We start from the raw sequence: 23,928 nt of genomic DNA, 5'->3' as shown, positions 1-23,928 counted from the left end.
ATTCTTAACAGTTTGTGATGCTAGATATTAATGTGAAATAAAAAAAATCATAACACCGAGAAAAACCGCTAACATTTGTTCGTTCTTGCTAAGGTAAAGTTAGATTATACGTGACGTAAAATAACGTCACTTCCCCTTCGACATGGAAGTCTGCACGTGTTGAAGACGCGACTGTTTACAGCATAGACGGTTCAGGAACATTAATTATAGAGAAAGTATTGATTATAGTACTTTTTATATCTGGATTTACGGCAGCACTTGTCAACAAACATTAACAATATTGCAGCTTCATCTGCTGTCAAAATAACTGCGATGCCGAAAGTGAAAAGATCCAAAGGCGGAGGAGGAGAGAAGAGCGGAGGATCTGTGGCGCTGGCTGACCAGATCCTGCAGGCAGACACTTTGCGAGCCCGAGGCCGGGTGAAGAATAGAGACAGTCGAGAAGAAAACGAAGACACGTACGTAGACGAGCGTCTGTCGCGGAAGATCTTACAACAGGCCAGAATTCAACAAGAGGAGCTTCAGACCGAGTATGGCCTGGCACCAGAGAAGAAGAAAACACCAGTCACTGTTCTCGGTAATGTTGGAGGTACTGTATGTCCACTTTAATATGAACTTCACCCTCTTATTGAATATGACTTATGACATGAGATACTTAAATATTTGAATTGAGTTTAGTGTTACTACGGTAATCACACCACACTGCTGTTTGTGTCCATATAATTACCAATAGAAAACTATTTTTAAATTCTACATGTCCAACATTAGTTTTATAGCACTTTGAGGTAAACTTAAGTTATAACATAGAAGTAATATGTTATTAACATTTGATCTGAGGAAAAATATTTACACATTAGACAAATCCATTAAAGGAATTTATCTTTAACTGTAAAAGATCAATGTGAGTGTGAGTTATCTATCTAATCGACCATCTTTATCCTGTAATCCAACTTTAGGGTCTGATGCTCAGGATGCAGACTCAGATGAGGAGTGGCCAGCGCTGGGAGCAGCAGGTGCTGGCGATGTCGAGTGTGACACTGAAGTCGTCATTGACCCTGATGATGAAAAAGCCATTGAGATGTTCATGAACAAAAACCCTCCAATGAGGCAAGATGAGACACGATCCTAATTTTATCTTGAGACTAGCTGCAGAGATCAAACTAAAATGACAACATGATGACATTTTACATTAAATGCTGAGCTGTGATTCCTTTTTGTCCCTTTGTAGACGAACATTAGCTGATATTATAATGGAGAAGATCACTGAGAAGCAGACCGAGGTGGGAACTGTGATGTCAGAGGTGTCAGGGTGTCCTATGCCCCAGCTGGACCCGAGGGTATTAGAAGTGTACAAAGGTGTCGGTAAGGTGAGTTATGTTTCCATGTTTTATGTTATTTAATCTGAATATTTTTATGTTTATGTATATGGGACTAAATGTAGCTCTTCTGTCATAAATCAAATTTAAAAAAAACTTTAATGTTAAAGTAAAAGCAGATTTCCAGCAGTACTTGAATACACCATGAAGTCAAAGGAACAGATGAAAGGCCATTTAAAATCAATATCAATTTAATTTGATATTTTATTTTATACTTTAAACTGCATCTTTTTAGACTAAGGTCTCTGTATGGCAAAATATGTACCAGTATTACTCCTGTTAATGTGCTAATATGAACTGTTCATTTTTTCACTTGTGTGTCAAGTGTTTTGTACAACTCAACCAACACACAACCTTTTTTTCTTCTTTAGCAAGTTTCTGTTTCTGACTGTAAATGTGAAGATCTCCCAGAGACTTTAATTGAAAGCTGTCATTTTTGTTCCTTTGTTGTAGGTTCTTTCAAAGTATCGCAGTGGTAAATTGCCGAAGGCTTTTAAAATAGTCCCGGCACTATCAAACTGGGAGCAGGTTCTCTATTTGACGGAGCCTGAGACCTGGACTGCTGCTGCCATGTACCAAGCAACCAGGTGAGACCCCAGTCAGTTTGTGTATGGCTTTACAGTGAAAGAGTTATACTCACTGCAGATATTCCAGCGTGGTGTAAGGAGGAATTTTCTTCAATGTTTTTGTAGGATCTTCTCATCCAATCTGAAAGAACGAATGGCTCAGCGGTTTTATAACTTGGTGCTGCTGCCCCGAGTCAGGGATGATATTGCAGAGTACAAGCGACTCAACTTCCACCTCTACAGTGCCCTGAAGAAGGCCTTGTTCAAACCAGGAGCGTGGTTTAAAGGTGAGAGCAAAACAAAGCATAATATCCTTTTAAGAGTGAGAGGAGCAGATTGAATTAGAGCTGCATGCTTTCAGCAATATACCAGCCTTCTTTCTGCAGATTGATATGAATGGAGTTAGTCCTCCACAGTCTGTGAGCAGAGCTGCGTCCCTATTAGTGGTCTGTTCTTTATAGCAGCCGTCAGCTGTAGAAAAATAGCATCCTTTTAAACCACAGATGTTAGGAGATGAGCAGATATAACAAGCTCATGCTCTGTACCTGGCTCAATAAGGTCGCAATCTGTCCGTATTTCCGTGCACAGTTATTATAAAGTATAAAGTACGTCTCCACATGCTGTGAATGACACGAGGAGGAGCTGTAATTGCCGATCATCATAGTTTATAATAACGCAGTGTGGGGAGGACAAAGACGTTAATAATGTGGATCTGTGTGTGTTAATCACGCGGCTCTTTCTGTCTGTCCGTCACTGTTAACAGAGACTCCAGTCCGCTTGTGTAGTTCATATATTTAACACAGAGCTGTAGAGGAGCATCAGGCTTCATTAATTAAACTAAGTACATCACGTCATCACTTCAGTCCGCGATCACCCCCTCCCTTCCTCTGTCTGTGCCCGTGCTCTCCCCCTCTCAGCACTGCGAGTCTGCATCACAGTTTGTATCGTATGATGTTTTTAAGGTCTAATGACGGTGAATGAGGCTCCTTGTATATTAGAAGTTTAAAGTTTGTTACAAAGAGGAAACTACAATCTTTCTGGGATGTGTCCCATTTCTTATTTCAGCTCTAAATTAAAATAATTTATTCTGAGGACACTAGCAGAGGATTAATATCTATCCACAGGGTAAGTAACAATGTTACAATTTAATTAAGCAGACGCTTTTGTCCAAAGCGACGTACATCTGAGAGTTAATAGAACACAAGTAACGATCAATACAGGAGGGAACAAAGTCAGTAAGTGCCAACAACGTGCGATCAGACACTGGTGCCAACAGCACCATAAAATAATATTCATCATCATCAGCAACAGCAACAAGATCAGTACAGTCATCGTCATCTTCATGAAAATCCTAGTCAGCATAAACTACATCCTCGAGGTCATCATCATCAATAGCATCAATATCATTAAGGTCAGAGGCGTTCATAAAGAACTGGGTCTTTAGCTTCTTCTTAAAGGTGAAAGGGACTCTGCGGACCGAATGGAGTTTGGTAGCTCGTTCCACCACCGGGGGACTACTGAGGATAATAACACCATTAGTTCTGGAAGTGCAGTAATTAACACTGCAATGATTGTCGAGGATTTTTTTCTTTAATCCTGCCTCGTGTGTTCACTGCTAACCGTCCCAGTTTAAAGGGACTATTTTCCCAAAACATCTTGTGACCCATATTTTTAAATTCTCAACGACTAGTATGAGACAACACCACTTGGTGGCAGTGTTGCTTAATATACTGTCCTGTCTCCCATGTACAGTATGATTCAGAGATTTTATTGGCCAACAGCATTTGGCATTTTCCATTAATTATTGCATTATTGGAGTTCAATTGAAAAGAAAAGAAATTCTATATTTAAATAATGAATTGATGCAGTAATAATAATAAATAATAAATAAATAAATAATGTTTCTATCATTGTTTATTATGATTTACTTATTGATACGAACTAATATTAAAGCAAACTCAACAAATTACACACTTTTATTAAGTGTAAGACGCAGTGTGAAACGTCAGAATGCTACATCTGACAACTTTTTTATTGAATGCAGGACATTAAAGTCTGTATCACTTTAACAAATTCTACACTCTTTGACGTTTCAATTCTGACTCTGCTTTTGAATCCAAATAGCGTCGTGTAACCAAATCATTTGTTATATTTTAAAGTAAGAACTTGACCGACCGACTGAAAGTGAAGTTTATTCTGATAAGAAATGCTGTTATTGATGCAATATATCATTTTAAAGCTCTTTTTGTACTCTTTATTAGAGGTTAAAGGTCAAATTCTGTCATGAAAATGTGACTGGTAAATAGAATATAATCTAAGCTTTACAATGATGATTGATGATGATATATGACTTCATGATATTCTGTGTAGGTTACCCTCTTTTAAACTGGCACTATTTGAAAAATGGCCAAAAAACATGAAAAAATTGTAATGATGGAGGGATGAAAAAGGGAGTGATGGCACATAGAAAGCTACCATTGCTGCAATGCTATCATACATTTCCAACACTAAGGACATTTCTAAAAATCACTATGAGACATGATCCCTCCAAACTGACACAACGGCCAAATTCTGGGGGTGTGGCTCATAGACTATTTAGTTTGATTGGGGAGAAAAAGTTGAAATTTCTGAAGAACAAGTATACCCTGATGCTCTAATTTAGTGTCAGCCTTTATTTTAAGATACAATAAGAAGAAGAAGAAGTCGGTTTGTAAACACAACATTCAAGGCTGGGCCCTTTTTTTTTCCATCTCACAATGACACCAGTAGCTTCCTCTTGGATGCTTGTTTACCATCTGGCAACTTGTCGTTACATCTCGTCCTCACACTCTGAGCACTTTTTGTTATTGGCTAAGTTAGTGATTGGTTAAGGCTGAAGCCCAGAAATGTCAAGGACATCAGAAAATAAGAAAAAAACTGCTCCAGAAAAAAACTGCAAAAGTCAGTTTTTCTCTGGTTCCTCTATTTCTAGGTTTGTGTTTGTGTTAAGTTAACTTTTGCTTTATACCATACAACATTTCTCCTTACTTTCAAATAGAATATTCTCAAAAATGACAACTGTTTGCGATAACCAAAAGTGACAAAAAAGTTCTTGTTCAGTTTTAAACAACAGAATACTGAGGTTTTAACTTAGGAAGAGTTCAGAAATCAATATTTGGTGGAATAACATGGTTTTTAATTACAACTTTCATGCATCGTGGTCTGCTCTCCACCAGTTTCACATTGCTGTTTGGTGACGTTTTCCCACTCTTGCTGCAGAAATTCAAGCAACTCGGCTCTGTTCTACGGCTTGTGACCATCCATCTTCCTCTTGTTCACATTCAGGAGGATATCAATGGGGTTGAGATCTGGATTGGGCTGCCCATGACATGTAGACAGAAATGCTGATTTAAGGATAATTTGGAGTGGTCCCTTTTTTTCGGAGCTGTAAAGGCAGAGGGGATGTCTCAAGTGTTAAACATAGAAATGACTTCTCATGTGTGACAGTCTTTCCATATGACGTGAACACAGCAGAGTAATAGATTCTATTGATTGTAATATTAGACATGTGGGATCCAGTATTTTCAGAGCTTCACCTACTTTCAATAAATTCAAACGCAGGTTTATCATCGCCGCCGCCTGCATCAGTTTGACCTTTGTTTCTGCCTCGAGCAGGTTTTCCCCCTTTTGAAATGCAGTGCTGGACGACTCTATTAATATTATGTCCCTCTTCTGTCACACAGGGATACTGATTCCTCTGTGTGAATCTGGCACGTGTACCCTCAGAGAAGCCATCATCATCGGAAGCATACTCACAAAGTGCTCGATCCCTGTGCTCCACTCCAGGTGAGGCTTCCTTTCACTAACATACCAGTGTACACATGTCAGCATCTTATCGTTGGGTGTTGAATTTAACCGGTTGACCTTGAATGCTTTATATTGTCTAATGTTGGCACGTATAAGTAAGGTCATGGTTGCATAATATGGAAGGTTGTATAACACCCACAATCTTTCACGTCTTTCAGCGCTGCGATGCTTAAGTTGGCAGAGATGGAGTACAACGGCGCCAACAGCATTTTCCTACGCCTCTTGCTCGACAAGAAGTACGCCCTGCCTTTCCGTGTGCTAGATGCCTTGGTGGCCCACTTCCTGTCCTTCCGCAGTGAAAAACGTGTACTTCCTGTGCTGTGGCATCAGAGTTTACTCACCATGGCTCAGCGCTACAAGGCTGACCTGGCCTCCGAACAGAAGACGTCACTGCTGGAGATGCTCAAGATACAAACACACCCACAGATCTCTGCAGAGATTCGCCGAGAACTGCAAAACTCAGAGTCGAGGGATATTGAAATTGGGCTTCCTGTTACAGTTGAAATGGACTGAGGATTTAGTCTGGTTTGGTGCGTCCTCCTCCTCCTCTGATGCAAATGATTCATGATGTCTGTAGCATAAAGAAATGTTGTTAAATAAACCTTCATATTCTTCCTTTCTTTTGAAAGAACGGTTTAAAATCACTGTTTCTCAATACAGAATCTCAGAGGCCATCAGTCTCCTCCCAGGTTAGATGAGTTTGCACATTTGAAGATGCACATCAGTAGTGATGTGGGTGTTGTAATATCATATCATCAATCAAAGCTGTTTTTCTGCAGTACTGATGCAATACAAAGACTTGTATGTGTGTGTTATATCTGAACAGCAATTTTGTTGTTTTGATTTGAATTAAACACAAACTGGCTGGTCAGGGATAATGTGTGTATCTCCATTTTATGTTCATAAACTGATAAAGCCGACCACAAGAAGCAGGGTAAAGGAAAGTTACCAGCAGGGACTGTCCATTTGGTTTAAACTTTATTCAAACCATCTTATCATGATTGTTAGCCCCCCTGGTTTTAATGTACATTTACTTTAACTGCCTTGGTATATTCAATTACAAAATTTGATACAGTAGGAATATCAAATTTCCCTGAATATACTAAAGCCAATCCATCAATTCAGTTTTGTTAAGGCTTATGTGTTGATTGTATCTCAAAAATACAGTCATTAGTTTATATTATTAGTATTGAAAATACTTTTTTTTTTTTTAAATTAACAATACATTAATTATGCTGATATTACTCAATCATACACCAAAAGTAAGCTAATAATCAACCCCCCTCCTTCTGATAGGCCAAAATAAAAATTGTGAAATGTGATAAAGAAAAGATGACCTAACGCCCTGTTGAGCCTCTCGTAGGTTTGCTTTATGGAAGGACACTTAAAAACGATGTAGCAGTTTGTTAGCTACGGGACAGCTAACGTTAGCTAAAATAACCGACCAACGGTTAACTGTTAGCATAGCGGTTTACTTGTATTTTAACGTTTTCTGAAAACTATATTGAATGGGACTGTATTTAAAGTTGTCGAATGGATCTTTGTGAAAACGGACAAATTGAAAATCTGTCCAATGATAAAGATGAAGGGGAAACTAGGTGTGATTTGGTTCTCCGGGCGGGTAGCGACCGAGCTATGACCGGCGACCCCCAAGCACTGCGCAATCTGACGGCCCTGGAGAAGACCTTTCGGGCATCTCCTAACTTAAGCAGAGTTCAGACAGACATCCAACCCTACATGCGGAGGATCCTGGCAGTATGGATGTTTCAGGTATTATATATATTATACATGAGCCAGACGGTCCCAAACTTATAGTATATTTCACGTAGACAATTTGAAGTACATAAGACGACTCTCTTGTAGGTGTGCGAGGAGCAGAAATGTGAGGAGGAGGTGTTCCCGCTAGCAGTGTGTTACCTGAACTGCTACCTGAGCCGCTTTGCTGTTGGAAAGTCCGACTTGCAGCTGTTAGGAGCTGTTTGCATGTTCCTGGCATCTAAAATGAGAGAGACTGTCCCTCTGACTGCCAGCAAGCTTTGTATCTACACAAACAACTCCATTTCAGTGTCAGACATCCTGGTAACTCTTTCTTTTAGTATGAACTACACGTTGTGTTTTTGATAATACATGCATAGCCATAAGGGTAGTTAGAGGAAATCTGTCTTGGGTGGTCTGATAGTTACTCACTCAATCTATCCCATAATGTAGAAATATCACAACTAATTTAACCATTGATCTATAATACCAGACTTTTATAAATGCTGAAGAAGCCCCTGTATCAGGCTCACCAGTCACAAGGACGTTGTATCCCCCAAAACAATTACTCATACCCACATATATAACTTTTTTTTACTTAATTGTTTATGTGCAAGAGGTTAAGAGTCACCGCTGTGTATGCAGAATCCCTCTGACATGACAATTTCCTATCACAGTGTTTCCCAAACTGGTGTTCAGATACCCCCACAGGATGGTACCACAAGTTGAAGAGGCCCTAGAAAACTTTAATTGTTAGAAAAGCAGAATTGCAGGGCAATTTTACCTTTTGTAAGGCCTCTAAAGAGCATTCAAACTAAATTAACTGAGCAGGAATAAAGGATGATGCATGTGAACAAAGAATTTCCAAGTATTATGTAAAGGTTTTCATGCAGTGGCATTTTGATGGAGGACTGGTTTAGAGGACTGTGTGTGTTGCAGCAGTGGGAGGTAGCAGTGGTCTCCAGGTTAGAATGGTGCCTGGCCTCTGTGGTGCCCTCGGACTTCCTGGAGCCCATCCTTCACGCTCTCCCCTTTGTTCGGCCCCACCACCTTTCCAGCATGCGCCGCCATGTTCACTCCTACATCGCCCTGGCATTCACTGGTAAGTTACATAACGGAGTTACCAACACATGAGATGCTTTCTTTACAAACAAAACACACCAGATGACTGTGTGTCTTGGAAGTGAATGCAAATATTTAAAATTGGATTTTATGTAAGCAATTATCCTTAGGTGTTTAATTATTTATGGCTTAATTGTGAGTTTTTTAATCATTCCTATGCAATAAAAGCATCTTTGTTATATATCTCCAGGAATTAAATTAAAGACAATAATTTTTATGCATTAAAAGTAACTTTCTGGCAGGGAACAATGGACACTAAGCAGCCAGAACTCTGATCACAATGTGTCAGCAGTTCATTTTGGAGACAGAGAGCTGAGTTTGTGTAATCCTGTATTGTCTGCTGTGAAAGACCTGCGTCCGACTATTCAGCTGGCTGATTTCCCACGAATCTCTGTGATGCTGCCCGAGGCAACAAAGTCACAGGGATACAGTCAGTTAGTGCCGTTTTAGACGGACTCTGACATTACAGCCCATAAAATTAAGACGATTCCTGGCTCCTGACATTGTATCCTTTTCAGAAAGGTGTCTGAGCATGGATCACATGGCTGACTTTTTGTCTCAGCACTTCTCCTGCCTGGAGCAAAAAAGATATTGTGTCAGATTATCAGGTTTTGGGAAAAGTCTGCGTTTGAGTGCTCCCTATTATCCATCAGGGTGGGTCTACAACGGTGGCATCTGTCTGATTGTCTGCACCTAGCCTTTATTGACCTTTTCACTGTTGCAACAGTCTATTACTACTTGAAGTACTTCAAGTAGTCATCATTACTAGGAAATACAACCTATGATAATCTTCTCTCTGTTCCTCAGACTGCAGGTTTTCAGACTTCTTGCCCTCTAGTGTTGCATGTGCCTGTGTGAGCATTGCCCTGCAGAGGCTAAAGTTAGTGGACGCTGCCGTCACCTCTGATACAGTTATGAAGTTATTGGCCAACCTTCTGGCAATTGATCTGGTAAGGCTAATGTTTAACTGACATATTTAGATAATATCAACTCTGACTTTGAACCTTTCTCAGACTGTTTGATCAGGGTGCTTCTAGTCAGTGTTGACAGTAGGGCAAACTTTTAAACACATAGAAAAATAACCCTGCACATGCGTTATTGGTCAAAATCCATAGAAAAATCTGTCCTTGTCCTTCTGATGAACCTGTGGTTGTTTTTCTTTAAATGTGACCCTGAACAGAGCTCGGTCCTCCGCTGCCACGGCCAGCTATGGGGTGTGTTGGAGCTCAGCCTGCCCTCGTGTTTCCAGGATGGTGTTTGCAGATCAGGAACACGCAGCTCAGAGATCAGCTACACCCCTGCTGATGTTCAGGATGTTGTTCTGTCACCGGTGACATCAAGCTAAAACACCCCTCCCTGCCTTCAATTTCCAGAGTCAGTTGAAAATCTACAGCTGAGAAACATAATGTTATGCCTAAATGTCACTTCTACTTTTAGTGTTTTTTGACGTGATTGTTGAGTTTTAGAGCTCCTACAGTTTGAAAATGTGTTTTAAATATCCCTCCTGTTGCAGAGACAGAATGATTCTGATCTTGTCTTTGATACATTTTGGGGCCACATTAACTTTCAGCAATGTTTGCACATCTCTTGCACATATCTGTTTGCAGAATTTTCACATTTATCTGAACTCATTTATCTGCATCGTTCTGATACGTTTGAATAGATTGTTTCAACACAGCACTTAATTCCCTTGTGTCTATGTATCAACATGTAAAGTGACGAAATAAAGGTATGTCACTAATCATCAGACAGCACTTCAGTTCTTTGTTGTTTTTTATTGATTCACTCATCCCAGTCACACAACAGCATGGCAAATCCCACAGTCGTATAAATGATAAGCCAGTAACTTTGGCACACACGCTTCAAGTTGCTGTCAAAGTAAGAAAATATTAAAAGAGGCTGCACACATGCAACTTCCAGGACAAGGGAGAGGCATACACAGGGACACAATGCACATTATATTGCACAAAAATATGAAACCAATGTCATTTTATACCTGTCTTCCCAAAGGCTAACTGCAATTTCTCCTTCACACAAGTGATCAGTAGTCCGCAACAGATGAGAAGTGACAAGAAATTCCAGTTGAAATGAGGAAAATCCCAATTTACTTTTGTTCACATGCAGGCCTTAAATTCCTGATGAGCAAAAGTGTGCCAAAAACTACATTCCAGTTCTGAACAACAGCACGGTTTGGCAGCTTCCTTGTGGTGCAACTCTTGTTACAAGGACTAAATGCCGATGACAGCTGATAAAACTTTTTCAGGTCATCAGGTTTCGATAAAGTGCTATTCCAGGTGCTGGCTTAATGTTGTAATTTGATACCAAGCATGCCAATCCAATTAAGTAACTCCAGCGTGCAGCAATAAATTTCACACAGCATACTGCTGTACCTTGCTCTGCAGAGGAGGAGGAGGTGTTTCATAAAGCAGGATTAGGAACCGGATGAATATAAAAAGTGGTATGAATTTTCCTGTCAAACTTCATCGATGATCAGTTTTACTGTTTGAGTCGCCATGATGCAACACTTTAAACTTCTAATCCGGCTTTCTGTTCCACTCCGGGTGTCTCCATACTTTAAATTAAAAATGCAAAGCTCAACACACCTGAGCGCCATGACATGACTGATCTTAACAATCCAGTTGAAAGGTTACGCATTAAGCATGTATGTGCCACATTACACACAACCGACAGTAGTTCACTTGGGATCATTGTTTGCTTTCAAAACACACATTGCTGTTTTTCAAACTTCAACTTGTGACCTTCAAAAAGCCGTGTGGTTAAAGAGCCCCACCTTCTCTGTGAAACTGCCATCTGCACACAAAGAGTGAAAGGCCACCTGGGCACCTGTTTCAGTGTTTGTTTGGAAACCTAAAGCAGGTTCTACTGGTTTCGCTTGAGTCATGAGTCATTATTATTATTCAAGTCATTATCCAAAATTAGAAAAAGTCATCAACAAAAAAAACTCATCAATTATATATATAAAAAAACCTCTTTAAACTCATCTTGGCACTTTTTGCTCGCGCTTAAATTAACAAGTCTTACAGCAAATTTGATCTTTGGTATCCATGAGATGTCATTTTTCCACATCCAAATGTTAAAGAGTGAACCCATCCTAACATTGAACCTATGCGCTATTGCTGTTACTTAGAAACACATTGATATGATCGGCTTTAACAAAGCAAGAATCCAAGAGCTATTAAGTCATAAACACTTTCTCCAACCGTCTTATCGACAGTAAAAGACCCTGACTCTGTGGCTTACGCAATATTCAAACAATAGTCCAACTGTCTGAGTCTGTCTGAGTGTGTGAAAGAACAGTGTCTAAGTTTATTGTCTTTTACTTAGTGATATTTGAAGACCGTTTTTTTGGTTTCAGGATGACTTTTTGCATCAACTGTACTTTTGATAGGAAGCTCTCAGGTTTAAAACCAGAGCTCCTGATTGGCCGAAAGCAGCTCTCGTTTCCTGAGAAACTTTGAATGCACCATTGATCAATTAAAAGAAATGCTATGTGGTAACTTGAGCCTGTTTAACTAGAAATCAAATTTCAAGCCGTTTAGTTTTAGTAAAAAAATAATTAGTCATCATCTAAGCTACAATCGGATGTTTCACAAAAAGCCTCCTCCCTTTTTGGTACTGGAAACTCCTGAAGTGAGCAAACCTGATTATCACCACAGTCTGCTACTAATTTCACACAATGCACTTTGGCTTTCATGTCATCAGTAGTTAACAGTCATTCATAAATTGGAGAGATAAAGTCTTTAGACAGATCTTAACACATTGCAGCTCTTCAGCTTGCTGCGGAGCCTCGTATAACCATGGCCTGCTTGTACGCCTCTGTTACATTATCACAGTCTGTGAGGGAGAAGGCACTGTCCGCCACTCCAGACTGGTAGCAGTTCCAGGGCCTCAGCGGGCCTTCCCTAAGAATCCCATCTTCACAGATGTCCAGCAGGTTGTCAGCAGACACACAGGCTCTCATGGTAGCCTTGACTGGTTCGTCCATTTGTGTCGGAGGTCCGACACGGTCTGGAAGATCCAGCTGGTCGAAGGATTCAGAAGACAGAATGCTGTCCTCGCTGATGGCGCCGCTTGGTCTGGACCTGGTGCCTCCGCGGGGTAAAGAAGCTGCTAGCTGGTCCAGAGAGCCAAACTCCTGCAGCCCACCTGAGGAGAACTTCCCATTACGCTTCAAGATGCCTTTCCTGTAGGGAGGTGCTGAGGGGCACTCTTTAGGATGTGGAGCCCAGCCAGAGTCACTGTTCTCGGGAGAGGAGGAGTAGTACCCCGACTCCTGTTCTGAGGACTTCTTCAAGATACCTTTGCGAGGCAATGGAGCAGCTGAAGGAGCATTGGCTGGTGCAGACACACCCAAAATGTTCTGCGGCTCCACCGAACCCACAGCGGGGGTTTCACTCAATGGCTTCTGCTTCACGCTGTTGCGTTTCTTTAAAATACCCTTAGAGGGGCGACTGTCGGTGCTTGATTCATGAACAGTCTGGGAAACATTGTTTTCCTTGCGTGACCTTCGCAGAGAGCGCTGCCGGACCACATCCCCTCCTCCACCCTGCGAGCGGAGCAGACAGCGCATCTTGGAGCCATTCTCCAATAAAGGCCTTGATGTACGACGCAGCCAGCTAGCAACACTTGCAAGCCCAGCAGGGTGTGATGATGGAGAGGCCGATGAGGGGGTCTGCTCTACTGGACTGCTCTTTGTCTCCACCAGTAACGGCTGCTGGTAGCCCCAGTTTAGCCACCAGTGTCCCGCAATCTCCTCTATTGTGGCTCTGCGCTCAGGATTTACCATCAGCATCCAGCGGATAAGCCCACAGGCATCTGAAAGAGGGCAATAGAAAAACTGTTTACTTGTGTGTTCAAAGAAAAAAGAAAGCATGAACTTCAAAATAATGTTTCAGACCCATCAGACAAGTTGAATGAAAAGAATTCTCACCAGAGGGGTTGCTGGGTTTCCGGTAGTTTCCAGTGCTGATCTGTTGGACCAAAGACTTGTGGTTGTGTCCATCAAACGGCATGTTGCCGTGAACCATAGTGTACAACAGCACCCCGAGAGACCAAGTGTCCACCTCTGGCCCACGGTAAGGACGTCCATTGACAATCTCTGGGGAAGCATACAGAGGGCTGCCGCAAAACGTTTGGAGGTACTCATCGCCGTGGTAGAGGTTGGACAGGCCAAAGTCTGCGATCTGAAGGAAAAAGACAAGCAGATCCGTGTTAGATTACTGTTAATTCTTTAAAGCTTTCCATATGCATCACTATTCCTCATCAGTTACTCATATGACATACTACTGACTTCAGATATTTAGGATAATGAATCACTTTTACACAAGCTCTTGTGCAAGAACTGATGAACTCTGTTGTATCGTTCCAAAATGTCTTCATATTTCCCTTCTTAAAGCCACAGCATGCTCGACTTATAATCCTTACAGTGTACAATTCTAAAAAGGCCAGGGAACGTGCACAAAGTCCATTTTTTAATGATTATGAACTGTGTTTGTGTAAAGCACAGGTGTGTAAATGTTTATGCTACTTTCCGTTCTGCTCACCTTCACATTGCCGTTGCCATCCAGTAAAATATTCTCCAGTTTCAGGTCTCGGTGAACAATTCCATTCTAAAAGAAAAACAAAAACAAGATCAGTTTTTTGCAAACAAACAAACAATGCATATTATTATACAATAAAATCTTCTCCACCCAGGACATTTCATGCTAGTTCACTGGAGGTATCTATATTACATAAAGCGATTTGTTTGTTACTAGGTCAGAGCACATTCTTTTCCAAGGGAAGATTGTTTTATGGTACGTCAGCTATGCCTCATTGTCCTCCGCTCTGCAGGGGGGCATGCCTTTGACTCGAGCAGAGTTTGACAATGTTTTACTTTCAAAAATGCAGGTCAGCTACTGCTTCTCATGGGCACTGCACGAAGACATGCACACATTCCCTGTAGGCTAAGTTACGTAGAATCTGTTGAATGTCTTTAGAATAAATCGGCATACCGTGCATAACTGATGCACAAAAGGTTTTGACGTGCTTCCTAACTGCTAACAACAACGAAAAAATGATCTAGACACCAACACCCAGTAAAAGTGAAATGAGACAGATGGTTAACAGAACATTACAGGGCAATTCACTCGCTAAATATCATCCTGCAAACATTCATAACTGCTCTGCAAAGTGCTGAACGGCTACACTAAAGTATAATGTGCTGTAATAAAAAAGGATCCTAATTACACAGCTCCGGACTACAGGAACAACTGATTGCGTGTGTGTGTGTTTGCAGAGCCCTTCTGTTCCATCACACCCTCATTAGAGTGTGAGACCATGCGTGTGTGTGTGTGTGTTGGACGGCTGGCCTTTTGCCCTGACGCTGCCACTGCACACACCAACTGTTCACTTCCCCCTGCATCGTTCTCTCACACTGAATAATGCCCATTATGTAACTCTGGGGGTGCCAACAGCGCCCTGGAAAAACACAACTCGCAGGGCAGCTAGCCCGAGTGTAACTCTGTGCAGTTAGCTTTGATGTAGCTCCGATACTCTACTGTGGCTACAACTACAACAACATTCATGAAGGCAAACATGCTAAAAACATTCCCCTAGATGATATTTTATGTAAACAACTTTATGAAAGCAGTGGATTGGGATATAGTGCCTCACCTGATGGCAGTAATGCACAGCTGATACAATCTGTCTGAAGAAGTGCCGGGCCTCCCGTTCGGAGATGTTCCTCTTGTCACAGATGTAGTCGTACAGGTCCCCTCGGCTGGCATACTCCATCACAATCACAATTTTGTCCTTGTTTTCAAACACTGAAAGATAAAAGCATAAAACACCTTTTAGTGAAGGTTTCAGACCCAAGTCATCATCCAAATTGAACTGATGCCGTACACACACGTAGCATGTTTTAATCGAGGATGTGCTTATGTTTACACCCAACAGATTTCTGTATGATCCCTTGCTCACACTGATTAGGATAAACAGGGGCCTCATGATAACTGTGTTGCAAACAAACATGCACTGAGCAGGAGAAACACTGAGCGATGACCATCTCATCAGGCGTGAGGGGCGCTGGAAGACACGAGGCCCTGCACATTATCCCGCAGCGCTGACGGGGTACGGACAGGGTATCATCGCTTATGTAACCTTGCATCGGTCTTCAGCACAAAGACTTGCGTGACCGAACACTGAATCTCAAACAGAGACTGATTGAGTGATTTTCAGGTATCACGTTTCAATCCGCGTGTGGCTCAAGAGATTCAGTCGCTTCCGAATTAAACTGCACCAAAAACACACACAGAAGCACGGCCATCAGTCATTTGAATACTGTACCTTCATATATGGTGATGATGTGCGGGTGGCAGAGTGTGGACATGATCTCAATTTCTCTGCGAATGTGAACCAGGTCTTGCTCATCCTTGATCTTCTCCTTTCTGATCGACTTTATGGCAACCTTTAAAAAAAAATAAAAGAACAAACATTTGACGGTGAGATTTCAGAGTTGAATCATATAAAAACACACTTTTACAGATTTTAGGACAGAGTTACTTTAGAGTGAGGCTGTAAAGTTGAGATGAGTCATGAATTCTGCTGTTATTTCTAACAAGGCAGAGGGACGCCAGGTCAAGTATTGTCTGCAGTAATGAAATCTATTGTCTGCTGAGACTCACAGAATGAGGACATTTAAAACTGTAAAGTATTTGCTGTGCTCTGTAATCGTAACCTGCCACATGCAGACTTTTGGGGAGTCTGTCTACATGTCTTTATGTTGTGTTTGTCTATTGAGGCTCAGATGCCTAGGATTCCTCTAAGCTTAAAGTGCGTCATCAGTCCACCCCAACGTTGACGGGTGTCATGAGGCGCCAGATGGCTCTGGTGGTGGGGTGTCCTTGTTTTCTCTCCGTTCTAACCCTCAGGGCTACAGACACGGGGAAATGAGTAAAGCAGAGACTTGTCATATCAGTTTCAACACGCAGCCGCCTCGCGTCATGAGTCACTGTCTGGGCTGAAAGCTCCTCCAGGTCAGCGCTGTATTCACAGCACAAAGACCTTTTTCCTGATTCTGGGAACCGAGGTTTCCTGCGTTTGTTTGCATAGCTGTCAGACGGGCTGAACTCACACTCATGATGAGTTCACACCCCTGTGCAGTTATCTCTGTGTTAGCCATCTTTGTGTCTGGAGGTTAGTTGCACGCAATAGGCACCAAGGTTAAAATATTTGATATTTAACACTGAATTCCTGTATTTCAGACAAAAACATTTTTGCACTTAAAAACACTGTTTAAGACAGTTACAGGGAAATGATATTGGTGACCTAAATGCTTGGAGTGAAATTATAAATAAAAAACATTTACATCTAACAAATTACCTGAATTAATACTGCGAAAGAGTTCAGTGTTGCAACAGAGTTAGGAAAGTTCTCCACCAGTACAGGAACCAGAAGCTAGTAGCACTAGCTAAAGTATAAACCTAGCCTTGTTATAACTCAGGCTAACAGTTTACTTAATTAAGATTTACACATCAAAGACATGTTGCACCATACACACCGGTTCATACGAATAAATAAGCTACTACTTAATATTTTCACCTAGTATAACTTTCAGGTACAACCTTTGCCAAGTTGAAGCAACTGATAATGCTAACATTAGCATGCTAGTATGTAAACCGTTTGGCATGAATAGCAAAAGTAGTAATGTGTAAGGGTCTACACACAGGACACAACACATTACATTTCACAAAAGTGACACAAAATAGCTAAAATTACCAACGATAATTTAATTAAGTTAACCTCTATGAACAGATAACTTCAGACAGGTTAGCTTTACTGGCTATTTATAGCGCACGTTAATGATCTACAATGACTTTTTCTTTCCTTAGTTGTTGTACAAATAAAATACTTTATTACCTAGCGAAAGTTTCCTTGTCGCACCTTTGAGGATTCACAGCTTTTCTTTTTCTTTGTGATTTGAATTTAATATCTTTTCGCTTTTTGTCTTCTGTATTTGTTCAAAAAAACAAACACTTGAATATATAAATTGAAAAATAGATTCCTGTGATACTTTATACAGAAATAATCTATCACTTGTGAATTTGTAATGATGCTACTTAGGACCTACGAAATACTTCACTCACAATAATATGAATGGATTTATGGAGTAGCTTGTCAAACCATCTAATCGCTGCTTCCTTGTGGGCACACATGCAGCATAAATGTCACGCACTGCCACTGAAGTCAACCGTATATGGGTGTATGCTGAAACCCTCAACCTAAATGGGTTATGTAACCAAATTGATGCATAAATACAATGGGAACAGCTGTAGTGCCACGACGCACACAAGATGAAGCCATCTTTTGTGTTGTGTCACTCCCTTCATTATATTACATAGTTATGTCCATCATACCGTCAATACTAAGGCAGGTGGATGAATACAAAGCTAAATTATGTTCCTCATCTTTCCAGTCGATGCTTTAAACGGCTGTTTAATCCATGTTTGTCTGATGTGAATTCACAACATGCATTTTGGCTAACCAGTATTTGGACATTTGAACACTGTTTTGAGGCATGATGATAAGGAAGCTGCCTGCAGGGATGATTCTCAGACAACAACTCACATCCTGCAAACAAAACAGTCTAGCAGCAGCAGCGAGTCTTTTAGACAGAGTAAGAATAGGGTTAGGCGTGTCGGCAGGACTGAACATGTATCACCACCTGTTTACTTCAGGTTCAGGAGGGGAATTCCTCACGTTTACTTCCTTGACTTCTCTGCACTTTCGCTCATAACAAACATTTGCGATTACCATGAGCAGCCGAGCTAAGAAGCATATCACCAGATCTGAAGCTATCGGCCTGTAAATGTGGAACATTTCCAACATTCTCAATGTGATTTTTGAAATGCGTAGGCAAACATATACACAGTTGGCAGTTTATTATGTAGAACCTTGTTATATGATAAAATAGCCCTGCAATAAACCCTATCTTATCTTATGACTATAACACTTTCGATTTTGATGAAACCGTATAAGGGTTCATTCACCTTTGAGATACATTTTTTACGTTTTCGGGGTTGTTGAACTCTATTAAATTATACCAAGGTGTTTCTTTTATTTAGTCTTCAATCATTCATATTCAACCGGGCTAAAACTCAGTTGTAGGGTTTAATGTCAAATAAAGAACAAAACCGATTCCAATGGGGACACATTAAAGAGATTAATCCCATCATTTTGTCAACGAAAGACTGTCATTTGTTTGCACTCCTCTGTACCTTTTAAAGGCTTATCTCTGACCAGTCTGTTTTAAATACCTCCCATTTCCCCTTAGGTCATGGGGAACTGGAATTCACCTGAAAGGCTAGTTGCAGTTTCCCCCTCCTTCCTTCATCAGGAGAAAGAAAAAGTTACCTAACTTCCCCGTCTAAGGGAGTCCATCCTGTGACAGAGTCCCTAGGTTTTTCCCGTGAAACGCCTTTCCTTTATACTTTCTTTGCACCAGCTGGATATGACTCCTTGTATAGCGTCACACTTTCGCTTCAGTCTTTGTGAGGTTCTCTCAAACAAAAGTATTTATTTTTTTGACAAATGACTGAAGGTGTTTTACTTTCTTTAACTTAAAATAACCTGTTAAGTAACTGGGTTTGCCTAAGGCACACGGACATTGACATAGAAACTGGTAGCATATAATTTGAATCTAGTTTACACAGAGGATAAACATAGTGTACTTTCCAACCCTCTTAACAAACAACAAACAAGCATTATCCAAAACATTGTGTAATTCACTGATGTGGTGAGAATAAAATTATATAATTGGATAATTACATATGGGTTACAATTAACGAGGTTATTGAAGAAGCTTATCAAACAGTGCAAAGTAAGAGCAACCCCCCTAAACAAACACAATGAACTCTCAGGCAAACTAAAGCTGGTTTGTCAGTTGACACAGTATTACTACAGGAGACACACCGCTTTTAGAACCAGGAATATAGCCTTATAGCTCTGTTCATGCAGAACTTCAAAACAAATCTAATTTCATAAATTTGCCCAAATTAAAGCCTTAATGTAGCGTACCTGTGAGCAACCAGCAGGCAGTCTAAAAATAGCACTGAACGTCTGAACAACAGGTGGCCGATAGGACAGTGGAGCACACACAGACCTTAAAACTGATGTTGGCAGCGTTGATAATGGCAATAAGACCGTCTCATAAAGTAAACTAATGATAAAATAAACGAATCCTTACCAGTCTACCGGATCTTTCCTTGGCTTTCTTCACCTTGCCATAGGTTCCTTTCCCCAGGGTCTCCAGGAACTCGTACCTGTGCTTCAGGTTGTGTTTGTGATGGTGTCTCTTCACGGCTTGCTTTTTCACGGGCACCTGGGTCGCACCTTTCCCGAGAGGAGTGCTTTCAGACGGTGAAAGCGAGCCCACAGACGGTCTGCGGTTCGACGAAAGTCGGGCAACACTTAAGCCATCCATGCTGACGCAGTGTTGTTGTCTTTCTCTTCCCTTTTCCTGTCTCAGGTGTCGTTGTTAAAGTGCATTCCTTCCCGTGAAGCTCTGTTGTTCCTCGAACAAGTTGCTCAGGTACACTTCATAAAACATGTGAATATTAAGAGCGGATTTCTATAGCTAAATACAGGAGACACGAACGGGGACATCTAACTTTAATCCCAAACTGTGTCAGTCCTCTTTGTGGAGCTGAGAGCTACTGCCAGCAGGTCCACACGGCATGCTGCGACACGAGCGGCGCGCAGCCTGAAACAGACACGTCAAATAGTCGAGGGGCGTTACAGGTACACAAAGGAGCGCTTGATTTGGGTCACCAGGCGGCGCCGGTGTTGCGTTGAGTTGTTTGCCACCTGCCCCTGTGTTCACCTGACGGATGTGGGTACAGCTAAAACAGAAACTGTCGTTATACCTAGTTAATAATTATATGTATTCAAACTTTAAATAAAACACGTATTTTTTTAGATCGTAAATCTTGTGTTATTAGCCTTGTAGCAGCACACTCTTAATATTAAAAATAGACTAGTGATGTAAGGCTGCTGATAGCTAGCTCTAACTAACAATTATTTTCGTTATGGATTAATCAAAGACTTAATTTAACACCAATAACAACGAAAAAGAGAGACTTGAAACCCCTTACACTAAAGAAGCTAGAACAAGCAAAGGTTTCACATTTTGCTTGAAAAAATAACCAACATGAGTTGATTATCAAAATAGTTGACGACCGATTTTTTTTCCTATCGAAAAAAATCGATTAATAAACTACTCATTGCAGCTCTATGTGTAGCATGGTAGAATAAAAGTAGTATGTTGTAGTGCCCGAGTAAAGTAAAACACAACATGCAGTTCAAAGTTTTTTTCTGCAGCTGCTTCTACAATCGGTGCGCACGGAGATCTACAACAAGCGCACCACAACATGCTATCGAATGTGTGGCAAAGGTATTTATACAGCCTTGCACTTTAGAATTAAACCAGAGGTGTTCACCTTTGTAATGTCTTGGGTAGATATTCGAAGTACTTGGAGAGAAATATTGTGCTTTTTACTTTGACGTCTTTAGTTGTTAGCAAAGTGTAAGTAAAAAGTACTTTAAGATTTCAAAACATATGATGAACTTGTTGAATATGGTTCATTTAATAAATGAATGCTTCAGTCATATTAATCCAATTATATTATTTATAATGGAAAAACTAATTAATGGGGCATTTATGTGCCTTATAGTAACTCCTTTGATACCTTAAGTCAATTTTACTTAGGAATATTCCTTATATGTAAAAAAACAACAACTTTGTTTTACTTTATTTGTAACAGAATGTTTCAGTTTATAACCCACTTTTATATATCATTCAGTAATGGGTTGAAATTGATTGAAATAGTTCCTCCTCTATTAGAAATAACGTAAAGTAAAACTTAACTGAATAAGAGCAAAAAAAACCACTGGGATCTTTTCATATACTTTGAGCTTTTCCCTTAATTTTCCATTTAAAAATAAAGACTTAAAGACTTTAATTGTACACTGCACACTGCACTATTTTTTAATTTTATACTGTAATCTCTGCACTGCTCAGTATCCTGCATATCTGTACAGTTTTTAATTACAACGGTTGAACATATTTGTATTATACATATTGCTTTTTATATTTTTATTCTTATTGCCTTTTTAAAAAAAATCTTATTCTATTAAAGTCTTTTACTTATTTTTATTGTAGTTCTGTGTTAATTGTTCTGCACCAAAATCACCAAAACAAATCCCTTGTATGTGTAAACCTACTTGGCAATAAACCCTGATTCTGACTCTGATTCTGATTAAATATGTGTTTACTTATTCAAATATTCAGTCAACCTGACCTAAATAGATAGTCAGTGGTGAACTGAGAGAAAGAAATAATAGAGAAGAGCAAGAAGTTGGATTGGTTTTGTCATTACAGTTATGGCCCACTAGAGGGCAGCATGCAGTCACAAGCTGCAAGAACAGGAGACCCACCTGAACCTGTTTGAATAATTTAATATACATAAAGCTGAAAGACAAAGTTTTCCCACTAAATTCGAAATATAAACACATTTTAGTACGATGAGTGTTTAATAACCCATTCAGAGTGTGATATTAGTTCAGTCACTGCTGATGAGAACCAGATTTAAAACTTTAAGCCAATTGGCAGCTCCACCGAGAGTCTGCCTAATGTGACCTCCTAACCCATCGGGAACAGCCATTGTGTTTGCCATTCAGTTTTTGGAGTGTTGGCCAGCGAATCTTCACTCATGCATGCAGAGGAACATCATGCACAAACCAAACAATGCAAAGGCTTTTGGTGCCACAGGTCACTACTGGTCTACACAGTTTGGTAACAGAATGAAACTTACGCTCCATTCAAAATAATATTATAGAAATTGTTTAAAGGAGACAATATTTCTTTCTCATAGTATCCCATCTTTCTACAAAGTATCCCACCTCACAACCTTTTTATAGTAGTTGTAGATTATTGAAACAAAAGAGAAGTTTGTCAAGTGTATACGCATATACATAACAAAGAGATACATAAATGCATATGAGTATTAGTGAAGAAGGGAAAAAAGATTTCATTCACAGTACATTGTGAGTCGTATTTAGGCCACAGTAGCAATGCAACATACATTTAACCTTCTCATCATGGAGTGTAACTGACAAGAAAGCATTTTCAATTCATTTTCCATCCATGTTTAAATCTTAGAATTAATAACATGCCAATGAATTGGTCATTTAGTTTAAATTTACAAATGATACTAGTATTTTTAATCCCTTAAGATTGACTAGGGTTATTATGGAAGCCATTTATGCCAGAAAAAAAGTTAGGGAATAATAAAAAAAGTAAAGATAAGGAGATAAAAGTCAAACATTCTGCTTGTGAAGTTTACTAACCGTTAGAACCTAGTATGGTTTAACTTCTGTTATGCAACAATGCAAAAGTTGTTGGACCCTTCCTGCCCAGTAAATACTCTTTCCACCTTCAACCCCACCCGATTGTAACTCAGGCTTTCTGTTATAAATTTGAATTGTTTGTAGCGTAAATCGGTCGATTAATTATTATAATAATTAATCAGACTAGTCATAGAATGCCTGCACTCTATATTGACGAGAAGTTAACTTTAACTTTAATTAAAAGACTTAACCTATCATAGGTATTTAACGGGGCACCACCCTATTTTGATAAAACAGGGAAAACTTATAATTAGCTACCTAATTATTTTAATTCAGTCTCGTAATCTGAAGGTCGCTACGATCTAGAATTGAGTTCGTTTCGCGGTGTACAGAGGCTTAGTACTTCACACATACAAAACACGTAATGCGGATCTTTATAAATTAAGAATTTATTAACTAAACTACTAAATATACATGAGATAAATTAATATGGTGATGAGCATGAAAACGATTAATAACAGGATGAATATGACCTGTAAAGGGAGAACGGTGCAGCAGCTGAGATATTTGGAGGTATCTTTGCTAAAGTTCTACTCTAATCCCAACTGCGCTGTCGAGGCGTGTGGAGGCCGTCGCGTGGCCTGGAGCGTCAGGTGCCCTGGGCTTTGACCCGGGTAACATCCCTTGAACCGCACGGCCGGTTCGGTCTCTCTAGATGACGATGTGCAGGTAACTCCGTGTTGTGACCAGAGCTGGATGGAGGCTTGGTGCGTCTTCTGGGCTCTGGGTTTGAGGCTTGTCAGAGCGCAAGGATTGGAGCAAAAAGGAGGCTGTTGTCTTCAGTTCTTGGAACACAG

At 40.3% G+C, this 23,928-nt stretch overlaps 3 protein-coding genes across 3 annotated transcripts; 2 read left to right on the top strand and 1 right to left on the bottom strand.

Annotated features, from left to right (window-relative positions):
• The first annotated feature begins 169 nt into the window (after positions 1-169).
• bysl (bystin-like) lies at positions 170-6,655 on the top strand. The gene is made up of 7 exons (XM_069678636.1): positions 170-589; positions 957-1,107; positions 1,229-1,367; positions 1,830-1,963; positions 2,069-2,229; positions 5,665-5,767; positions 5,947-6,655. Exons 1-7 carry the CDS (start codon positions 313-315, stop codon positions 6,299-6,301), a joined length of 1,320 nt encoding a protein of 439 aa, XP_069534737.1. The 5' UTR covers positions 170-312; the 3' UTR covers positions 6,302-6,655.
• A 666-nt stretch (positions 6,656-7,321) lies between these two features.
• ccnd3 (cyclin D3) lies at positions 7,322-10,010 on the top strand. Its single transcript, XM_069678614.1, has 5 exons — positions 7,322-7,558; positions 7,652-7,867; positions 8,483-8,645; positions 9,473-9,615; positions 9,846-10,010. The coding sequence occupies exons 1-5, from the start codon at positions 7,322-7,324 to the stop codon at positions 10,008-10,010; spliced, it is 924 nt and encodes a 307-aa protein (XP_069534715.1).
• A 423-nt stretch (positions 10,011-10,433) lies between these two features.
• On the bottom strand, positions 10,434-20,381 carry nuak2 (NUAK family, SNF1-like kinase, 2). Its single transcript, XM_069679002.1, has 6 exons — positions 19,911-20,381; positions 16,013-16,133; positions 15,341-15,492; positions 14,230-14,295; positions 13,617-13,869; positions 10,434-13,501 (listed from the first exon to the last, which is right to left on the bottom strand). Exons 1-6 carry the CDS (start codon positions 20,145-20,147, stop codon positions 12,456-12,458), a joined length of 1,875 nt encoding a protein of 624 aa, XP_069535103.1. The 5' UTR covers positions 20,148-20,381; the 3' UTR covers positions 10,434-12,455.
• Between the last annotated feature and the right edge of the window lie 3,547 nt (positions 20,382-23,928).

This window comes from Semicossyphus pulcher, unplaced genomic scaffold (genome assembly GCF_022749685.1).
Source record: "Semicossyphus pulcher isolate SPU_LCO1_2020_fin unplaced genomic scaffold, fSemPul1.0.p SCAF_3, whole genome shotgun sequence".
Classification (NCBI taxonomy): domain Eukaryota; kingdom Metazoa; phylum Chordata; class Actinopteri; order Labriformes; family Labridae; genus Semicossyphus; species Semicossyphus pulcher.
The sequence above is the reverse complement of the archived record's forward strand: the minus strand, read 5'-3'. Positions and strand labels throughout refer to the sequence as shown.

Coding starts and splice junctions, on each gene's coding strand:
- ccnd3 (XM_069678614.1), top strand. CDS start 7,322: ATGGATCTTTGTGAAAACGGACAAATTGAAAATCTGTCCAATGATAAA. Junction 7,559..7,651: donor TGGCAGTATGGATGTTTCAG/GTATTATATATA, acceptor ACTCTCTTGTAG/GTGTGCGAGGAGCAGAAATG. Junction 7,868..8,482: donor TTTCAGTGTCAGACATCCTG/GTAACTCTTTCT, acceptor TGTGTGTTGCAG/CAGTGGGAGGTAGCAGTGGT.
- bysl (XM_069678636.1), top strand. CDS start 313: ATGCCGAAAGTGAAAAGATCCAAAGGCGGAGGAGGAGAGAAGAGCGGA. Junction 2,230..5,664: donor ACCAGGAGCGTGGTTTAAAG/GTGAGAGCAAAA, acceptor TCTGTCACACAG/GGATACTGATTCCTCTGTGT. Junction 5,768..5,946: donor ATCCCTGTGCTCCACTCCAG/GTGAGGCTTCCT, acceptor CACGTCTTTCAG/CGCTGCGATGCTTAAGTTGG.
- nuak2 (XM_069679002.1), bottom strand. CDS start 20,147: ATGGATGGCTTAAGTGTTGCCCGACTTTCGTCGAACCGCAGACCGTCT. Junction 15,493..16,012: donor CATCATCACCATATATGAAG/GTACAGTATTCA, acceptor TTTATCTTTCAG/TGTTTGAAAACAAGGACAAA. Junction 13,502..13,616: donor GAAACCCAGCAACCCCTCTG/GTGAGAATTCTT, acceptor GCCCTCTTTCAG/ATGCCTGTGGGCTTATCCGC.